The 20,693-nt window shown below is 51.2% G+C and overlaps 1 protein-coding gene across 1 annotated transcript in view; it reads right to left on the bottom strand.

Moving 5' to 3' along the window:
* CAPN8 (calpain 8) overlaps positions 1-20,693 on the bottom strand; it is a gene marked incomplete at both ends in the record, with an annotated part of 85,977 nt that overhangs the window by 48,829 nt on the left and 16,455 nt on the right. The window contains 10 exon segments of the mRNA XM_082649375.1: positions 2,343-2,354; positions 5,996-6,171; positions 9,128-9,288; positions 10,228-10,302; positions 13,012-13,097; positions 15,189-15,272; positions 16,317-16,437; positions 16,439-16,471; positions 16,738-16,754; positions 17,476-17,594. Of these exon segments, the coding sequence (XP_082505501.1) occupies positions 2,343-2,354; positions 5,996-6,171; positions 9,128-9,288; positions 10,228-10,302; positions 13,012-13,097; positions 15,189-15,272; positions 16,317-16,437; positions 16,439-16,471; positions 16,738-16,754; positions 17,476-17,594 (884 nt within the window).

Genomic DNA, 20,693 nt, shown 5'->3' on the forward strand with positions numbered 1-20,693 from the left:
GTAAATGAAGGATTGGACAGCAGGTGTGCTCCGTGTGTGTGCTCAGCTTCTCTCTGGATATCTGTCCTCATGAATCATCCCTCATTGAATCCAACAGACTCTCACTCTGCAGCTGTACCTGGGGGTGTGGCGCTGAGCTCCCCAATACAGGCCTGTGGCTTAAATACTGGTTCCCAAGCAACAGCAGCCAGGAGGGCCTGCTCACCTTGGCCTGGCTCGGAAAATTGCTCTACGAGGTACCAGGGTGATCAGATTTGGGGGAGAGGGGCGGGGCAGGGAGGCAGACAGAGGGGCTGGCCACCCCGAGGGAGGCCTGGCCCTCCTGGGAGGGGGAAGATGCTTCCCAAGACCCATCTGTCTGTTGGAGGGAGAGGGAGGTTGTGGTCATAGGCCACGGGCTAATTAGTGGCTACAGAGTGCTTTGAAAATGCTGTTGCCGGTGTTATTGCTGCTGTGATGAAGCCTCCCCATGGCACTGTATCTTCAGGACCAGGCTTCATCAAGATGCCTGTGACAGCGCAGGTGCTGGTGAGCTGCAAGGGCTGCGACTTCTGTGTGACCCAGAGCTGGACTGCCCACCCCAGGGTAGACAGTGCCTATTCGTGGTCACGCGACCCTCTTTGGATCACAGCGGGACCCCCCAGCCTGCCCCTGCTGACCTGGGCACAGAGCAGCCACAGCCTTGGGATCCCCCCCCCACCCACCAGAAGTTTTCTACTCTGGGCAGAATGCTGGGGCGTGGCCAGCAAGGCCTTCGCCGAGTGCAAGTGTTAAGGGGCTAAATGTCATTCTTGCCCTCCCTGATGACTGCGAGGGGAGGAAACAGGAAACCAGCAGGGGAGAAGGAGAAGTGTGGGGTGGGAGGTGGGAAGGGAACGGGGCAAACTGAGTTCTAGCAGGAACCCAGGGGCGGGACAGATTGCAGACGCCTCACCTGGGAGGCCAGAGTGAGAGGTGGAGAGTACGGAGGCAGGAGCTGGGGCCCCTCTGTCCTACTGGGGACTCCACACAGGCATGTGCCACAAGGGCCCTGGCCCTCGCGCCTCCCCGTGGCCTGGCCCAGCCACGAGTGTGTGGGCCCAGGGTCAGCGTGAGCACCCCTGGGGGGCTTGTTGAAAGTGCAGGTCCTCGGGCCCCAAGCCAGACCTGCGGAATCAGAGACTCTGGGGCTGGGGCCCAGCAGCCTGTGCTTTCACAAGCCCCCCAGGCCTTGGAACCGCTGACCAAAGAGCCACTGGCACCTGCAGAGCACAGGCTCCACAGCGACGCACGGAGAGCACCGGGAGATGCTCCTGGAGGCCGCACTGTGTGTGCAGAGGACCTCGCTCTCATAGACGGGCCGCTTCTGATGGGAGCCACCACCCGTCAGACTTAGTGCACGTTTGAATTTAATGACTTTTGAGTAGTGAAGAGGGGCATGCCCTAAATCATCCATTCGCTCTTGTCTGTTGCCTCCATAACCAATAATATGCATCTGGGAGCCATCAGGCAGGGTAGACCAGCGATCGGCAGCCTTGGAAGAAGGCATAGGCTGGAACCTGTGAACGTGGGCCTCATTGGCACATGCTACCAGGTGGCCAAGGCTGAGAACCCCGGGGGAGCAGGGATTAGCACAGCAGGGCAAACGTACCCCTACATCATTCGAGTAATAGACTCCGGCTGGGGTAGCCCCAGACAGAACAAGTGGTTCCTAACCTTGGCCGCACGTTGGAATCACCCCAGAGATTCTGCCATAATTGGTCTGGGCATGGAGACATCTAAGAGCTCCCAGGTGTCCCTAGCGTGCAGCCGAGGAGAGGCTCGCTGGGCTGGGCCGAGCTGGGGCCTGACTGTGTACCAGCTGCATGGATGAGGCAGTCTCACAGCACCCCACCAGCCCCTGCCCATGAGGCCACCGGGATAGCTGGGCGAGGCCTGGGACCGTATCAGGCAACCCCAGATGTAAGTACGACCCTGATGACATGCCTCTCTAACCCAGCTGTAAATCACTGAGGAGATGCAGGAAAAGCTGGGAGCCAAAAAGATCAAGGTGGTGCTTCCTTCTCTGGGCCTTTATTTCTGTCGGCTAGATAAACAGGAGCCTAAGTGAGCTACAGTCATCTTGTTTGTATCAGACCACCAGGCACACAAGGGGCACAGGTCACCACTGTCCCCTTCCTGGCGGGTGGGACCCAAGTGTCTTTACCAGCTCTCTCAGGGGTAGCAGCTCACCGGATCCTGTGGGAGTCGGTTTGTGGGAGAACCGGCTTCCATCAGAGGAAGCACATGCCACTGGGTGCCCATCACGAAGGCAGCCCAGCTGTTCCTTACCAAGGAGGACATCTCCATCAGTGTTCACATACCTCTTTGGGGACCTACAGGGCAGGAGACAAGAACATGTCACCTGAGGGTGCCGTGGGCCTCCCTTTGTGCCTTTGTGTCCCTCCCCACATCTGGCCCACAGACTGTGCAGTCCTGGGCCACTGGGAGGAATTCTGTGCTAAAGTGAGAGACATTAGCATTTCTGAAACTGGAAAGTCATTGGTGAATTTTCAAGGTCATCTGTGTACTACTGAACCCTAGAAATCCGAAAGGAGAAAAAAGTTCTCCTTTATTTTCATATTGTTTCATCTACCAGGACCCCAAATGTTTGAGGAGGACTAATCTTGGGGGTTAAAGGAGAACTAACATCTTACAGACCTAGAGACCTGGCCTCCAGATGAAGGGCTTGGCCAGAAAGGGGTCTCACTCAACTCGAGCCATAATTTAATCACCACTGGCTACAGGGATTGGTCCAGGAATAGGCACGTGACCCAAGCTGAGTCCATCACAGACTCCTCTAGGATTTTCAAATTGGAACTAAGGGAAGGGGCCCCCTTGTTTTATGTGGATGATATTAGAGAGACTGTGCAGAAAGCCAGACCAGGAAGATGGCATTGACACCAGAGGGGAGATGTGAAGAGAAAGGGTCCTGAGAGCAGGCACGTCCCCAGTCCTAAGCATCCCTGTCCTTCCCTGGGTTTGGTGACAGGAGCTGGTAAATTCCTTTTTCACTAGTCTAGGTAGAGTTAAGTCCAATTATTTGCAAATGGAAATGGTGATGCCCACAGGAGATCTCAGATGCAGAGTGGGAGTCCTCCCATGCCAGAGAAGGCTCTGAAGAGGGTTCAATCCCCCCTTGTCCTTTTCCCACCTTTGCCCCTCCCAAGCAGGCTCTTTTGACCAGAAGAGTAGCAAGGGCATTGTTTGTGGCTTAGGTCTGTCGGCAGCTGCCAACTCTGAGGGAAAAAAATTAGGGAAAATTTGGGTCAGCTGGCATCCTCACTCTGAAGCCCCTGTTTATGATTGGCAGCAGAGGTAGAAAAGTCTGCAGTCACTCCTCTAAGTTTGCATCTAAAGCTAAAATCCCGCATGCAGAGGTCCCGGCTGTCTGGGAGAGCAGAGGTCCTCGGGGGATCTGCCTCCCAACAGCCTTCACCCCCAGGGCAGGGACTCTCAACCACCTCGGCTGTCTTTGCATTCACCCCGCCCACCGCCGCAGGCGATATGCTCTGATTCCACTGCCAAGAGGCCCCAGGCAGGAACTGAGCCAGCCAGCCAGGCCTCAGGTGGCACAAGTCCCCAGCCGCAGCATCCAGACAGGAGCGCAGGCCAGCCTTGCCCACTGATGGATGGAAAGGGACAGTCACCTTTGAAATGCAAGATATCCTGGATGCAAATGACAGGCCCGTGTGGCAGGAGCCTGTTGTCACAGCAGGGCTTTTTAGCCTTTGGGGGTTTCCGGCTGTTCCTCAGTCACTGTCAGTTTTCCCACCTCAAACCAGACTCCAGTTTGCAGATGGTTAAAGCCAGAAGAAGCAGTTCCAGGGGTCAGAGAATGGTACCCGCTGCAATCCCTACATGGCCTCTCTCCAACGCCTGGTACTTTCTGCAAGCCCAGGCACAGACACTCCCTACAGGGCTGTACACCTTCCTCACCCTGACGTTAAAGTGGCTGTGTTCACAGATGTCATGCTCTAATTTATACGCCTCTGGCTGTAAGAGGAAGGTCCACGAATCACATACGTGGGGTTATTTTATAAGCAGCTGTAAACTAATGTCTGAAAAATTGACATGCCGTATATATTATTTACGAGAGCAAATGCCATGCCCACAGAGCTATTTCCGTGTGTTAGCTCACGTACCTTTGAAAGAACACTTTGTTGATCTGGTTATAGAAGGTAGAGCTGGTGGATGAAGAGCTGGTGGCCACAGTCCCCATTCAGCCCACCCTTTGGCCACGCCCGCCTCCTGCCTGCTCTCCCAAACTGTCACTTCCTCTCCAGCTGTCAAGAAGCACATGATGTCCCCTATGGCTGGAATGTTCTCCCTCGTCCACCTTTGAAATCCAGCTCTTTTTTTTTTTTTTTTTCCCCAATACACTGGCCTCTCACTGTTGTGGCCTCTCCCGTTGCGGAGCACAGGCTCCGGACGCACAGGCTCAGCGGCCATGGCTCACGGGCCCAGCCGCTCCGCGGCATGTGGGATCTTTCCGGACCGGGGCACGAACCCGCGTCCCCTGCATCGGCAGGCGGACTCTCAACCACTGCGCCACCAGGGAAGCCCTCCAGCTCATTTTTTGACACCCTGATCAAATTCTTCTCCTCCACGAAGCTATCGCTCTCTCAGGAGACCTCAGCTCACCGTGCTGGTCCCCGTCATAGCAGATCTGCCCTGCCCTGTAGCTAGTGGAGTGTGTGTGTGGTTTCCCCCTCTAGATTGTGAGCACCCTGAGGTCGATAACCTTCTGCTCTTCCTCTGGATCTCAGCTTTCAGCACGGCACCCGGCACGCGGCAGATACGCACTAAAGAAGTGTTGAATTGATATGCATAGGGTAAGTGCTTTCTTGGTTTTTTATCCCTATAAGCAAAACATCTGTTTTGGTCCTACTTACATTCTAGGTGGGGATGGAAGGGATACGCTGGAGTAGAATTGGAGCTTATTTATTTGAAATACTTTTCTCCAGCCATCAAGCAGCAGTTATTTTCCAACTCCCATTCCTCCAACACAAAATACTCATACATACACACACACACACACACACACACACACACACACACAAAACTCTAAAGCTCTAAGTTCCAAAATAAGTGAAAGAAAGGGGCTGGAGGTCACGTGAGCTTGACAATTGCACTTTTCCTTACTGGTTTCTTATTACAGTACTTCTTTCCCATGCATTTATGTATACTGAGATGTTGGGCTTCCAGCCAGCTCTTGGTGTTTCTGATTAGAATTATATTTTTCCCAAGAAATTCACTTTTAACAAAATTCTATAAAAACAACCACCACGAATCCCTCCGGAATTCGTTATAAAAAGTCTTTGCCTACGTAAAATAAGTGGATTCCAATTCGATCCTGGCTAGACTTGTCAAGACCCAGAGGTCTTGCTTTAACCTACCTGTTAGGCTGTGAAATCTATAGAGGGGTGGTTACAGGGCAAACTGGGGTATTGAGACACGCACTGCAGCCTGAGCCCAGAGCCAGCTGTGACCTTCCATCCAGAGACACTAGAACTGAAAATGACCTGGGGCTCCTTTCACCCCAGCCCACGCCTTGTGTGTCCCAACAAGTGTTTCAAGGTTGCCCAGGGAGAAAGAGGATTTGTCTTTGGCTCCCTTCCCCCACTCTGTGATGTCCTCATACTCCTTGTGTCACCTTCTTGGCTCCTGTCCCCTGAGAAGCCTATACCTGGAGAGAGTCTAATAAGTGTAGTTACACTGAACCCTCAATGACAGGCAAAGCTTAATGAATTACACGTCTCAGTGTTAACAGTAGAGATTTAAGCCAGAGGAATGAATCTCTAATTGTGGAATTCAGGCCTCAGTAAGGCCACTGGGGGAGGCATTTTGGGGAGCAAGGAAAATGCTTGATTAGGGACATCCAAACAATAAGAAAGATTCGCTTCAATTGCTGGGCAAAATATTCTGACCAAAGACATCAGGCGTGCCGTGACGGCTGACCCCAGCTCCAGCGTACCTTGTAGACAGCGTCGGCTATGCTGAGCATGCCCTGTCCCATCCTCTTCTGTCGCCTGTGATTCTTCTGCAGCGGCCCCAGCAGCACCGTGCAGCCGGGTTCACCAATGCTCTCCTCCTGGTGGTCGCCCACCTCGTCCAAACAGATTTTGAACTGGGGATTGGTCCAGTAAGTGGCTAGAAGTCACCAGGAGATGGTGGTTCCCCCCAGGGCGGGTGAGGCGATCGGGGAAAAATAGAATGAAAGGGAGGAATTTTGATCATCTCAAGGAAAGCATAACTCTGGCCAAACTGTGCCGGGTAAGCAGGGCTTGGCAAGTTTGCTTTACAAGGTGGTCAGTATTTCCTCCTATCTCCCTACCCCACCCACATACCAGCACACACACCCCACAGCACGTGGAAACTTTACACTTGTCCATTTGATCAACCAGGGCCCAGATATACTTGACGGGATATTCAAGGTCCCGTGGTCCCAGGGCTACACTGGTCCCCCTGGGAAGGAAACTCCAAGTCTTCTGGGGAAATGATTAACATCTCCTTGTTCTCAGCCTGTGAAGAACTGACCTGTGAAGATGAACCCATCTCCTGGAGGAAGGAGGTCTCTGGGGGGGAAAGCAGGTCCCTGAAACAGATGAGGATAATTCTAGCAAAATCTAGCTACCAAGGAGGCCTCTCCTGACAGACTATAAGAAGATGACCAACCACTCTTGCCCCCTGGGAAGCCTGTCTGACGGGCCCCCGCTTCAGATCACAGCCCAAAACAGCCATGACTGCTGATCCTCTGTCCATTGATCCAGGGACCCCACTAGATGGCTCAGCGTGGCAGCCAGAGATGAGGGACGCTCCCTCAAGAGTACGTCATTTAATAATGCCCAAGGAATGATAATTGGCAATTAAGAAACACGCCTGCCGTACCACCTATGGATATTTTAAAACATTGCTTCATTTCAAATATGACCTTAAAAAAAAAAAATCTCTCCAAATAGTGACTGTACAAGCCAAGGCACAGAGAGGGCAAATGGGTCATCCAGGGACACACAGCAATTCTATGACTGACTCAAGTGGCAGAGTATGATTGAGGAAGATAGGCTTGGCAGCCATCTCCATGCCAGGGCCTCAGTAATTTCAATAACGATGTGCCCTGGGGGAAGAAAGGGGTGGGGGATGGAGAGAGTGCTTAGATCTTCTAGGTAAGGGTCCAACCTGATACAATAACAGGGCATTCACAGGTGACCAAGAGCCACTGGTTATTATATTTTCTTAACAATAAAATTACTTATTGAATTCCACCTTCCCAGAACTTCCACTTCCAGATTTTTTTCTTTTATCTAAGGCACAAGTGTGTAGATTTTTTTTTTTTTTTTTTTTTGCGGTACGCGGGCCTCTCACTGTTGTGGCCTCTCCCATTGCAGAGCACAGGCTCCGGACGCGCAGGCTCAGCGGCCATGGCTCACGGGCCCAGCCGCTCCGCGGCATGTGGGATCTTCCCGGACCAGGGCACAAAGCCATGTCCCCTGCATCGGCAGGCAGACTCTCAACCACTGCGCCACCAGGGATGCCCCTACAAGTGTGTAGATTTTAAAACAAATATCTGTCGATTCCAGAGGAGCCAGAGACGATTCTGTAATCTTCTAAACTTACATCATTACCAAAGGGCAGGAACAGTCCATCTGTCCCGACAGCTAGCTGGCGGCACAGATGGGGTAGCGCTTTCGTGCAGATAGATACCTTAGGCACTCCTACAATTCCGAGCTCCCAAAATGATCCATGCAAATTTCCTACACATTTTCTAAGAGCTTGCTAATGGTGAGCATATTTTAATTTCTCCCAAATGCAACATCACTGCAATCCCTAAATTTTTTGTTTACTCCTTAACAGAGCTGGAAAAAGAAAATGGGTGATAAAGATAACACATCCCATTTGTATAACACTACACCATTTACAAAGCGCTTCCGAAGGTGGGTATTATCCCTCCACTTTGACGATTGGGAAATTGAAACTCAGACCAGGGAGACGACCCTCCCAGGGTCCCAGAGCTGTTGCACCGGGCATTTGAGCGACAGTGGCAGGAAAGGACCACCCTCCTTCCATCTCTGCCGTCAGAAATGGGAGCTCGGGTTGGATGGGGATAATGAACAAGAGACCCGGTCAGGACCCAGGACTGCACCCACATGGGATTTTATTCTAACGCTGCTTCCACGCCTTGAGCACAGGCCTGCAATGAGCTCTGTCGTGAGAACAAGGCCCAATGCTTACAAGTCGAAGTCGGTTAACAATGTCAACGTCAGACCAGGAGGGACATGGGGCCTGGGGAGACGGGCAGTGGAGAGGGTGGGTTTTGCTTTCTTTCATTTCTCCTTAGAGATGTGGGGTTGTTTTTCGGAGTTTCTTCCTCTGGTGCTGCCTCAGCTGATTCAACCTAGGAGGAGCCTCTATGTGTAGATACTAGTGGTCTCCCGCGAACAGGGAAGCCTTCCCACCTTTAATAAGATGAGGGCCCGGGTTAGTGCAGAGGCAGCGGTTTGCGCCAGGCTATCCCCACCAGGGAGGGAGTTCCGATGACGACCAGGGGAGTGGACAGTGGCCCTTCGCACACCCTGTGTGTGACCACCCCTGACCCAGGCTGTCTGACTCGGAAGCAAACAAAGCGGAATGGCCGCTCGGACGGATGCCGTCTGCTGATACAGTGATGCCGAACCCGCGTCCCTCTAGCGCACCATTAGCCTCTGTCCCAGGGCACAGTGGGCCAGTTGCCAGCCAGCCGGGCCACATGGGGACGGAGGAAGCCTCAAAGAAAAACAAGAGGCCTTGGTGCGGGGTGACAAAAGCATGGTTAGTACGAAGAAGAACGGCCTTGGGGGGCAGGGGGCAGGTGGGTGAAGCAGAGATAGTCTGAACACACAGACGCTGAAGAATGACGTTACCTGAGATCAGGCCCCGGGTGAATGGCTGCAGAGCCGCCATCCACCACTGCTGCCCTGGCCTCCAAGCCCCAGAAAGAAGCTGGGCCACTAAGGGGTGCCAGGAGCCAGAGAAAAGAGTGCAAAGGCACTGTCCCAAGATTAACATATAAGGATGCCCAGCCCTGGGAGGACAAGCCAGAAGAAGGTGAGCACGGCAGCTCCCGCCTCACCTGCGGAGTGCTGGCAGCCGCCGGCAGTGGAGCCCCGTATCCAGTACCCATTGAATAGAATCAGGTTCCACTTGTGCACCTCCTCGCTGCTCAGGGAGTCCAGGGACAGGTTGCAGATCTCTAGCCGAGAGAACTGCCTCAAGAAATCCGAAAAAGACATCCTGGGGGCAGAGGGACAGTTGGGCTCTCAGTCGAGAGAGCTGGGCTGGAAAAGTGATGGAACGCGTGCCCCCTGGGCACAGGACAGACCAAAGGCCGTGGGCTAGCTCGAGTCTTTTCTGCAGCCCACTGTACAAATATGCAGGGGTCATTGACAACATTCCTCACTACTGTTAGCATCTCCATTTTTCTTAGAGAACCCCACTCATATCTAACCAACCCCGCAAAGAGACGAAACCATCAACTGGAGAGACCCTGGCAGGTAAATTGAACCAAACCACCATCTCCAAGTTCCCTCCTGTTTACATCTAACTGGTGTTCAAGTCGGAGCCTAGAGATGGCCCCTAAACCACGTCATATTCTTAGCGGTGTCCCTATTATCTTCCTTAGCCCATGAGTGAAGGAAGTTATCTTTTTTTTTTTTTTTTTGCGGTACACGGGCCTCTCACAGTCGCGGCCTCTCCCGTTGCGGAGCACAGGCTCCGGACATGCAGGCTCAGCGGCCATGGCTCACGGACCCAGCCACTCCGTGGCATGTGGGATCTTCCCGGACCCGGGCACAAACCCATGTCCCCTGCATCGGCAGGCGGACTCTCAACCACTGTGCCACCAGGGAAGCCCAAGTTATCTTATTTTGATGCTATGCTAAATCTTGGACTTAAAGAGATAGGAACAGTGCTCCTATTTCACTGGAAAGATATGGAAATGGAGGAAGACAAGCTGATAGCTAATCCGTGTTGACGCCCAGATATCTTGGTTTCAATGCTTCAGACGTACTGGTACGGAGGTAGAACTACTCTGGGGTAAAAGCGAGAGGAGAAACAAGCCCTCCTGGCTGGGAACCATGTGGAATTCCTGGAACACCTAGAGAGAGCTGCCCACCTGTGAACCAGGAATGGACCCACAACTAAGGGGACAGCACTCCCGCAGGTGACTCTCACCAGAACTCTCCATCCTCAGCTTTCTTGTCCAGCTTCTCTTTCTGCCTGGGATCTATGTAATTCCACTCCAGTGCACTGGGAAAGAAAGAATAGCATTTAAAGTGTTTTTTTTTTTTTTTAAGTTTTTTTTTAAAGGAAGCAGAGGTGATCATTCCTGAAGGGTTTGCTGCAGTGCAAGCTATTTACTGCAGCTCAACTTCCCCCTGAGAAATGGGGAATACCGAAATGATAGCCAGGGGTGGGAGGGGGGTGTAGCCTGGGGAAGGGACGGGGCTCCACGGGCCCTAACAGGGTGACCCCAGGCATGCAGCGGGAACACTGCGCCATGGCTTTGCTCTAAGTTCACTCTCCAGGCAAGTTTTACATTCATGTCTGATTCAGCCCCCCCAGGCCCTGATCACAGGCCTGGGCAAGTCCAAGGCAGGAGCTGCGAGAATGGCCGCCACAGGCCACTCCACTGCTTCTCAATTGGTGAGATGTCCTTCTGGCTTATCTATCAGTCTGAAGTGAAGATACTGTGAGAGGGTCTGAGCATCTCTGGGCACATGAACATGGTCCCCTTCCTGAGCCTGCAAAATGACCATCAGGCCCAGTTTTGTGACAATTTCCATGAAGTAATGTCACCCTGTGAGGCCTCCTGCTGGCGGCCTTTCCATAGCAGTACCCACATAATTTGCTGAAATGCCATTTCCAGCTCCCTGACCTTTAAGGAGTTAGGTTTTCCTGAAATATGTATGCAACGCTAAATAACTGAGCAGTATCCAGATCCATGTTTAAAAAATCCCCTCCCTGATTGCTCTCAGCAAAACGTGAAGACCTCCCCGTCGCTGCATAAAAGCTGGGGCATACCCAAGCCCAGCCTCTTCCTCCAGGGGGGCTCTCAGGACCCCTAGGCATCAGCGATGGGAGCACCCAGGGCCTGTTTAGTTCATGGAAATAGTCATTGGATCAGACCAAACCTCAGGGGCTTCCCTGGTGGTGCAGTGGTTGAGAATCCACCTGCCAATGCAGGGGACACGTGTTCGATCCCTGGTCCAGGAAGATCCCACATGCTGCAGAGCAACTAAGCCCGTGCGCCACAACTACTGAGCCTGTGCTCTAGAGTCTGCAAGCCACAACTACTGAGCACACGTGCCACAACTACTGAAGCCCGTGCACCTAGAGCCCGTGCTCCACAATGAGAGAAGCCACCGCAATGAGAAGCCCGCACATGCAATGAAGAGTAGCCCCCGCTCGCCACAACTAGAGAAAGCCCGCGCGCAGCACCGAAGACCCAACACAGCTGAAAATAAATAAATGCATTTTTTTAAAAAAGAGCCAAACCTCAGAATGTGCTTGTTATAAACAAAGATTAGGGGACTAGCTGGAGAATATGAGATCTGACCTAAATCTCCCAGTTAGTTTTTTGAAACTTAAAAAAAAAAAGTTCCAATTTAAAGACATTGGGCTGAGACTAGGGATGTTACCTCAGAGATGCAGCACCCTCCTCCCCCAGCAGCCATGTATAAATACCCGTGGCTGCGTCTCCACATGTAGCCTGCGGGGCTTGCGTGTCACCACCTCACACCCTTGGACCTGTCCCAGCCTGTTAGGGATCGAGCATCTTTGGGGAAAGGAGATAAAGTCATATAAGCCCCGTAAGCAGCTTGGGAAGCAGCTGCTGCTTAAAATGGCCGAAACTGGGGTTTCAGTTTCATTCAGCCATGACATCCTTTTGGGGCAGTTGGCAGAACTAAGGTTTTGGGTTTTGCTCCATCATAGGCAGGAGAATGAAAAATCTTTAATATAAGAGGTGATCCGTGGCCCTGGGGATGTGTTTCTTCATGACACAAACCTCAAGGGAAGTACCAGCTACGAGCACTAATGATGTGTGATTAGCTCATAAATGTAATAAAGTTCCCTTCCAAAGCCCTGGTGGCATCATGCAGTGTGGACAGCACGTATGAGGTACCTACGAGGCTTAAGGATGTGCTGGGGGGGCGAGTTGTTATTATGACCATTCCCACTTCTGGTGGCTCTTCATCAGTGACACTGGCCAATTCTCCATCCTTCCCCAGCGCCAACCTGCCTCCCCCGTGCCAGCGGTGCTAACTAGGATGGAAACTGGGCCATGCTCTCTCCATCCTCCGGTACCATGGTGGCATCGATTCCAGGGCACAGCTGTACCAGGACACCACAGGAGGCCTCTGTGTCCAGGCACCACCTCTGACTGGCTGCCACTCTCCACTGTGAGAGGTCTGGGCCCCTCCGTTCATTAATGGCTTTGTTGGGAGAGATCATTACGCCCGCCCGTAATGAGCTCTGAGGGAGCGGGCGTCACTCCCACTCATCCTCACTGCCTCTGGCGGCCAGTGGCTCCTGGGATCCAGTTCCTATTTCTAGGCACGTTTCTTCTTGATGCTGAGGGGTTTGGCCTTTGTCCGAGTGACCAGGCTTTGTGGAGTGGAAAGAATCCGATGGAGAGTGACGGGTCTCACCTTTGGATGACCGCGGTGGTAGGTAGAAAACAAGCCAACCCTCCGGCGCTCAGCAAAATTCCACTGAGCTGCCAAGCTTGCAAATGCCAAAGCAGAGCAAGGAATCGAAGACTACAGCTGAGTGGTTTTTGTTTGGCTTTTCCCCACCTGGAACCACCTAACACTCCTTTCCGAACAGGCTGTGTGCTTTGTGGACGGAAAGCACTGCCGAGCGAACTCCACTGTGGGTCTCACGATCACTGCGTGTTTTGCGTGATGCCTGCCCACAGAGGGAGGTGAGCACGGCCGGAGGGAGGAAAGAACCTACTCATCGCTCCAGGCCCCCATCCATTCCACTTCGCCCCACGGGTTCCGCAGTCTCATCAGCTTCTCTGGATGGCCCCGGAAATCCACCTGCAAGGGCCACGGACAAAGGCAACTGAATCGCCGCGCATACCCCTGCTGCCCTGCGTTCATGTCCTCGCCTGAGCGGACCTGCATTCAATTCCTCAAATGCCCCTAAACAACCACTTATATTTGCTTTTAACACATGTTTTCAAGCCTTAGCTGACTACTCTATTTTCCACAATCTGGTTGAATAAATAGTAAGTCCAGCATAAAAACAAGTGTCTATCTGCTGTAACTTGGATTAAAATTTGATAGTTGACTGACTCAGTTCTTAATATATGAGACCTATTGCCAATCGATGCCCTCCAACAGATACTAAGAACAGAGCCATTAGCATTTTCTGAGCGGGTAGTATGAGCTAGGCATGGAGCTGGGCAGCTCGGATGCATTAGCACCTCATTTAAACCTCACCACAATCCTATAAACTGGGTGCTGTTTTATCTTCATTTTCATCTCTCAAAACTCTGAGACCCAGAGAGAGTAAATATATGTATATGTATAACTGATTCACTTTGGTGTACACCTGAAACTAACACAACATCGTAAATCAACTGTACTCCAATAAAAGTTTTAAGAAACAAACAAGCAAACAAAAAAACCTCTGAGACCCAGCCAGAGGGGTTGAGTTATGCAAGATTACCTAGTTAGTAAGTAGTAGATGGAGGACAGGCACCCAGGCAGTCTCTCTCAAAGCCCATAGTGGGAAATCCATACATCCACCTTCTCCTATTGTCTATGGAACACTCACCAGGAGCCCCCACGTGTGCCTTTGCATACAGGTGCAAACATGATGGACCGTTCTGTCTTCAGTGTCTGACCTTCCTTTGTATCCTCCGTCATGCTCTCACCCAGTGTTTACATATACATGCTCAATTCATATTTGGGAATTGACTTCATTAAAGAGCGTATTTGTGAAACACAAACACACGAAATGAACGTTCATGCCTTTTTAATAAATAACAAAAACTGAGACAACCACTACGTTTCCTTTTTTGCCTTGGCCATCAGGAAACCCAAAACAAAGTTAATTTCTCAACTGGAGTGCTGTCTTTAGCCTAGAGTGTCTGGTGTATTTTATCTTTGTTGTATGGTTTTATTGTGTCTATGTTTTTCATTGTAAACCACTGCACATCCTTTTTGGAGGTAGGCAGACTATGGTAAATAGAAATAATGAAAAGTTCAGCCCATGCTTTCTCCTTGGGTTGGAACGTAAGGAATACTTGCTTTCCTTCCCACCATCGCACCCCACCTTGAAAGTTGGGGCAGGTTTTACTGCCTTTTTCTCTTTGGAGATCCTATGGGTTTCCACTGCTTTACCTGTACAAACATACTTTTTTTTTTTTTTTGCCATATGACATACAGTAAGATATACTTTTTAAATGCTTTTCTTTTTTTTCATTTTATTTATTTATTTTTGGCTGCACTGGGTCTTGGAAGCAGTGCGCGGGCTTTCTCTAGTTGCGGAGAGCAGGGGCTACTCTTCGTTGCGGTGTGCGGGCTTCTCATTGCGGTGGCTTCTCTTTTTGCAGAGCACGGGCTCTAGAGCTCAGGCTCAGTAGTCGTGGCACATGGGCTCAGTAGTTGTGGCTCATGGGCTCTAGAGCACAGGCTCAGTAGTTGTAGCGCATGGGCTTAGTTGCTCCGCGGCATGTGGGATCTTCCCGGACTAGGACTCGAACCCGTGTCCCCTGCATTGGCAGGTGGATTCTTAACCACTGCACCACTGGGGAAGCCCAAACACCCTTGTTAGAATGAGTGTAGATCTAACTGATAATTTCTACAACTTTCCTCCAAAACTTCGTCCCTCTTCCTGGCCACATCTCAGAGGATAGCCTGCATTTAGTTAGAACCCATAGAGCTGAAGCTCAAAGAGGTTACGTTATCCATCTCTGAGTGGGTAAGAGGTAGGAGGGCCCTTGTAATAAGCAAGAGCTGAGTGTGGGTCGGTGCCAGGGGCTCTGTGCCACCAGAGATGCTGCACCTCAGCAGGGCAGGGAAGGGCTGGGTGGTGATTCCCTCTCTTTCTCTCAAGGATGCCAGGGATTTATGGTAGTATCATCACGCATTGCCCTTCCGTCTCCCCATGCCCAAGTTTACCTCTTCCACTCCAGTGACAGAGGACGCATGACTCTTAACCAGCTTCAGACTGGTGATGACTTCTGCTGCAGCTGCACTGGAGACCTGAGTTGAGAGTAAAGTCCACTCAGAGTGGCTGCCCCTGACCTTGTTGGGGCCAGTCCTACAATGCTTTCCAAGGACCTGCTACACAGCCACAGGGCCCCAGTGCAAGGCTGGTGGGGGTGGGGGCAGGGACAGCAATTAACCTCAGGTAAATAGAGCTCTCTCCATCCAAACCCTCTTTGATCAGGCCTGCCTGCCAGTCCTGGAGTATGACTTACCAGCCTTATAAATGACACAGGAAGTGGGAAGCCATTTATTCTCCAGGAAGGACCCCACGCTGCCTGCAGAAGACTAATTATCCATGACAGTTGTCTGGACTGGCCCTGGTTCACCAGTGGCGGTGGGTGTCCCCAGGGTCCCTCCTCAACAGCCCCTCCCTCTCCCCAGACCCCATGTCACTTCTCCACCAAAAATACACATATCCTGCTGGGGTTTTTATAGAGAGGAGAAAGGGGGACTGCTCTTGCTTTGTCATTCACGTGTGTGAGGTCACCAGGTAAGGGTCGAGAGAAGGAGAAAGAGCAGGTGGAGGGGCAGGTGGCAGCAGACCACGTGGCTGGTGGCCTCCAGGCTCTGGTCTACACACTACCTTGGAACCGCATACAGCCAGCCCCCAGACAGGGCACCACGCCTGGTTCAGAACCTCTTCCCTTTTCTTCAGTGTTCTCAAAGCCCATCATGTATTGTCAATCACCATATTTGTTTTCCAAAATCCCAAGATTACTTAGCAAGAGGGGGTAGCAAAGGTAGGGCCCAGGATCCAGAGATCAAGGTTGCATTCTTAGGGCAATTCCTGCAGTACTAACGGGGCTTAACACTTAGAGCTCCTATGGTTTCTGAGTTTATGAGACCAACTCCAGTTCCTACCCATTACTTAGGTCTTCCCACCGGCTCCCACGTGCTAGGGACAAATATGTCACAGGACTTGCCCTGTAAGTCCTAGACTCTACTCTGGCCCAAAGCCTTCCCAGTCTCTAGCCCCTGTCCGGTTCCTTCCCTATCACACGTGGGGAGGGGCAGCAAAGAGAAACCGTCCCGGCTCACATCAATGGAGCAGGCCAGCAGAGACCCTGCTCGAAGGGCCTTCCGGATGATCTGAAACAGACTGGCTGGTGGCTTCTTCAGCTCATAAAACTCAGAGATGCCACCTGTGAAATCCTCAAAGTCTTCCAGCGAGAGCCTCATAAGAACTGTTGAGCCTGTTGGAAAAAAAAAAAGAACACATGCATCATTCAGAGCCATTAGCAACCCCAGCGAGGGGACCACATGGGATGGGGTAGGTAGGACGTGGTGTGGTCTGGAAGGGACAGGAGGGCCTTTGCCAATTTTGTCTGTGGGCCAGGGAGGGGCTTAGGCACACTTTCACGTGGCCAGCTCAGCACTTTTCCAGGAGCAAATCTCAGATCACCTCTCACCAAGCCATGTGCTCTTTTAAAAACCAAAATACAATCCTTCCAGAGCTGACCTTGGCTTCTTGGGTTTCTGGGGGTTGGGGGCATGGGTAGGGATGATGGGGACCCTCCCTCAAAGCTGAGAGGCATCCCTTGGGGTTTGCTTTGGGAATAGGGCTGGGAAGGAACAGGGGTTGCACAAAAGGGTACCAGTCAATGAAACTAATTCAAAGAACCCCAGAGAAGACTTTGAACATTGAATGCCAGTGAGAAGAAGCATGACTCCCAAGCAAAGGGTAGAGACTTTGATGAGTTTGGGATCTAAGTACATTTGCTTTATTCTTCTTCTTTGTCATTCTTTTAAAAATTCACATTGGGGCTTCCCTGGTGGTGCAGTGGTTGAGAGTCCGCCTGCCAATGCAGGGGACACGGGTTCGTGCCCTGGTCCGGGAAGATCCCACATGCTGCGGAGCGGCTGGGCCCGTGAGACATGGCCGCTGAGCCTGCGCGTCCGGAGCCTGTGCTCCACAACGGGAGAGGCCACAGCAGTGAGAGGCCCGCGTACCGCAAAAACAAAAACAAGGTGCCTTCCTCAAGGTCACATGGCCTGGGGGAGACAGGAGGGGATGGATGTGTGGATGCTTGGATGGACATGTTAAAGCAAAGTTTCTCAAACTCAAGCACACATCAGAATCCCCTGGAGGGATTATTAAAACCTAGGCTACTGGGCCCCAAACCCAGATTTCTGATTCTCGGCATGGGTCCCAAGACTATGGAAAGTACTGTCAAGGGCTGTGAGCAAGCCAGGATACCTGAAAATGAAAGATTCCCCCGTAGTTCTCCTGGAAGTTCTGGTCCCTGGGGTCCACGCGGTAAAGCAGCTCTTCATTCAAGGTAAGGGAGGCAACGGCCGCCAGAAGCCAGCAGTCACCTGCACCATGTCATGGGCGACACGCACTAGTCAGGCCAGGCATGCAGGGTCCCTGCTTTCTCTGAGCCTCACTGGCCCATTCAATCCAGAGTCACATGACTCCCTTCTGGGTCAGATAGTCTGGGACTCTTTGCCTCCAGTGTCTGAAGGTCCTGCTGCCTCCTTGGAAGTTCTGAGCTTCTCCCTTCCCCCCACCTGCCACAGGCTGACCATTCCACATGTCCTAAGCTCTCAATCAGTGGAGTAGAAAGTGCAAAGAAAGAAAGAAAGAAGCAAAAATCATCCTCTTTGATATGGGGAGGGGCAAGGGTGGGCTGTGACAAAGTGAGAGAGTGGCATGGACATATATACACTACCAAACGTAAAATAGATAGCTAGTGGGAAGCAGCCGCATAGCACAGGGAGATCAGCTGGGTGCTTTGTGACCACCTAGAGGGGTGGGATAGGGAGGGTGGGAGGGAGGGAGACGCAAGAGGGAAGAGATATGGGAACATATGTATAACTGATTCACTTTGTTATAAAGCAGAAACTAACACACCATTGTAAAGCAATTATACCCCAATAAAGATGTTAAAAAAAAATCATCCTCTTTGATTCCTTAATAACAACTTTAAGAAAACATTTGGTTGGAGGAAACACTGAAGCTATTTGGCCAGCTCAGGATGCGTGTGTGTGTGTGTGTGTGTGTGTGTGTGTGTGTTCCTTGCTCCGCTTGACCTTGGATAACGGAGAGTTGTCTCTTCATGTCTGTTGGAGGACTGCCCTTTTATGTTTCAGAGCTCACCATGACAGCTGATAAGACTTCTGAGATATTGATTAGCATGAAAAGATCATACTTTTAGTCAGAAGAAATAAAAATCAAGAGAGGTTAAAAATGTTAGGGCTCAGTGTTGGTCACTTTGGAGATCCAAGTAAGTGCAGAAGAAAAGAGAAAACTGCTTTCTGTACAAGTCGGGGCCCCCCAGACCCGTGCCCCTGAGCAGTACCTCCACGGAAGGCACCATTATCCCCTGCGGTGTCGACTTCAAAAGATTAAGCACAGCCGCAGACACCCTTTACTGACCTCAGCATCCTGTGGTGGATCTATCATCCTGGAATTGATGTAAATTCGTCTCACATCTCATTTATAGGCTTCTTCTACAGCAGTCTCTGAGATCTCAGTGTGCTTACGTATGCCGCTCATCGTGGGAAGGAACATTTCATCTTACTGGCCCGACGGCTGCCTCTTCCCAGTTTCACTCCAGAGCCCTACCTCCAGGAGTTTAGGGCTTGGAGACAAGTTCCTCCCATTCCTATCCGCATCAAATGGCTCCAAAATCTAGCCTGTGTGCCTCAGCCTTCCCTTTGTTCACCAAAAAAAGATCTGAAGCTCTTCACCATATCCTCAGATAAAAGCCCCTTCAACCATTCAGAGACCCTCTGAGGACCCCGTCTAACTCTCTGTGTTCTTTCCACGCTGTGGCCCAAGCTGTACACATAGTCGAGGATGAACACACCACGGTTCTCTCAGACGTGGGCTGCCTGAGCAAGTGGTCAGGAAACTGTGACACAGGAACCCATCTCTGAGGACCCATCATCTGCTCAGTACGGCTCCGTCACCAGGTTACCCTAGAAAACCCTTTGCTCTATCTGCCCTCATCTGTCTCAACAGAGAGGCTCATGATGTGGTCCCAAATGAATTCCTTTCCCTCTTCCTTTCCCCGACCAGCCTCATATAGTCTCTCTCTCTCTCCGTCTCTCACACACAGTTACTTTTTGAAGAGCTTTTCTGACCCAGAAGCCAGCCCTGCTCCTGACAAACGCCCTCCCCCCGATGGCAGTGGGCCCCCAGGTGGGACCAGAGCCGGAGGAGATAAGAATTGGTACAGCAGGCACGGGACTGTGGCTTCTCACTAAAGAAGACCCAAGGGGGGCAGTACCTCATTCAAAGGCAACTTCCAAAGAGTGGATAAAATAACAGGTTTTCTCCTCTCACTCCAGCCTTCTTCCTGTCAACACCTGTGACCACCTCTTTCCTCTGCTCAGAAATCTTCAACTTCCTCCATTGCTTAAGAACAAGATAAAAACTAACAGGGCCTCAAGACCCTTCCCAATATGCCTCCACCCTACTTCCCCAGCCTGCTTCCCACTGTCCTCCCACCATGAGTCTGATCTCCAGTCGAACTCGCATCTGCACACACCACGCCCTGGTCTTTTCCGGCACACGCTTTCACTCATCCGTCCCCTCGGCTTGTAGAGTCCTTGCTGCATGCAGCACCACCCTCTTTCCCCGCCTCCACGAAGCCTTCCCTGATGCTTCTCATTCTCCAGCCGCAGGTCACCTCTTTTTCTTTGTGTTTCCTAAAGACCTTGTTTATACTTCTCTGTGCCCAAGCTGCTTCCCAATCCAATCCCTGACCCACTTCGGTGTCCCGTGTGCTCCCTCCTCAGAGCCCCCAGCACCTTCTTGGGTGACTTGAACAAGACTGTCTCTGCAATCTCTTCCTGCAGGACAGGGATGTGGATTCCCCATCCTGGCATCCCCAGCGGGTGGCTGACACAGAGTAGGGGCTCAATGACCGTCTGATGAATAAAAATAAAGATGTGCAGAGAAAGACAAATATCATATGATCTATATCACTTATATGTGGAATCTAAAATAGCACACAAATGAACTTATTTACCAAACAGAAACAGACTCACAGACACAGAAAGCAAACTTATGGTCACCAAAGGGGAAAGGAGGGAGGGATAAATTAGGAGTTTGGGGTTAGCAGATACAAACTACTCTGTATCAAACGGATAAACAATAAGGTCCTACCATATAGCACAGGTAGGACAAGATATTCGATATCTTGTAATAAACCATAATAGAAAAGAATATGAGAAAAGATATATATATATATAAAACTGAATCACTTTGCTGTACACAAATATTGTAAATCAACTATACTTTAATGAAAAAGACTTTAAAAATTATTTATTTATTTTTTCATCATCTTTTTAAAAAATTATTCATTTATTTATTTATTTTTGGCTGCCTTGGGTCTTCATTGCTGCGCACAGGCTTCCTCTAGTCGTGTCAAGTGGGGGCTACTCTTCATTGCGGTGCGCGGGCTT

Source organism: Grampus griseus, assembly GCF_964374135.1.
Source record: "Grampus griseus genome assembly, chromosome: 1".
Taxonomy (NCBI): Eukaryota; Metazoa; Chordata; class Mammalia; order Artiodactyla; family Delphinidae; genus Grampus; species Grampus griseus.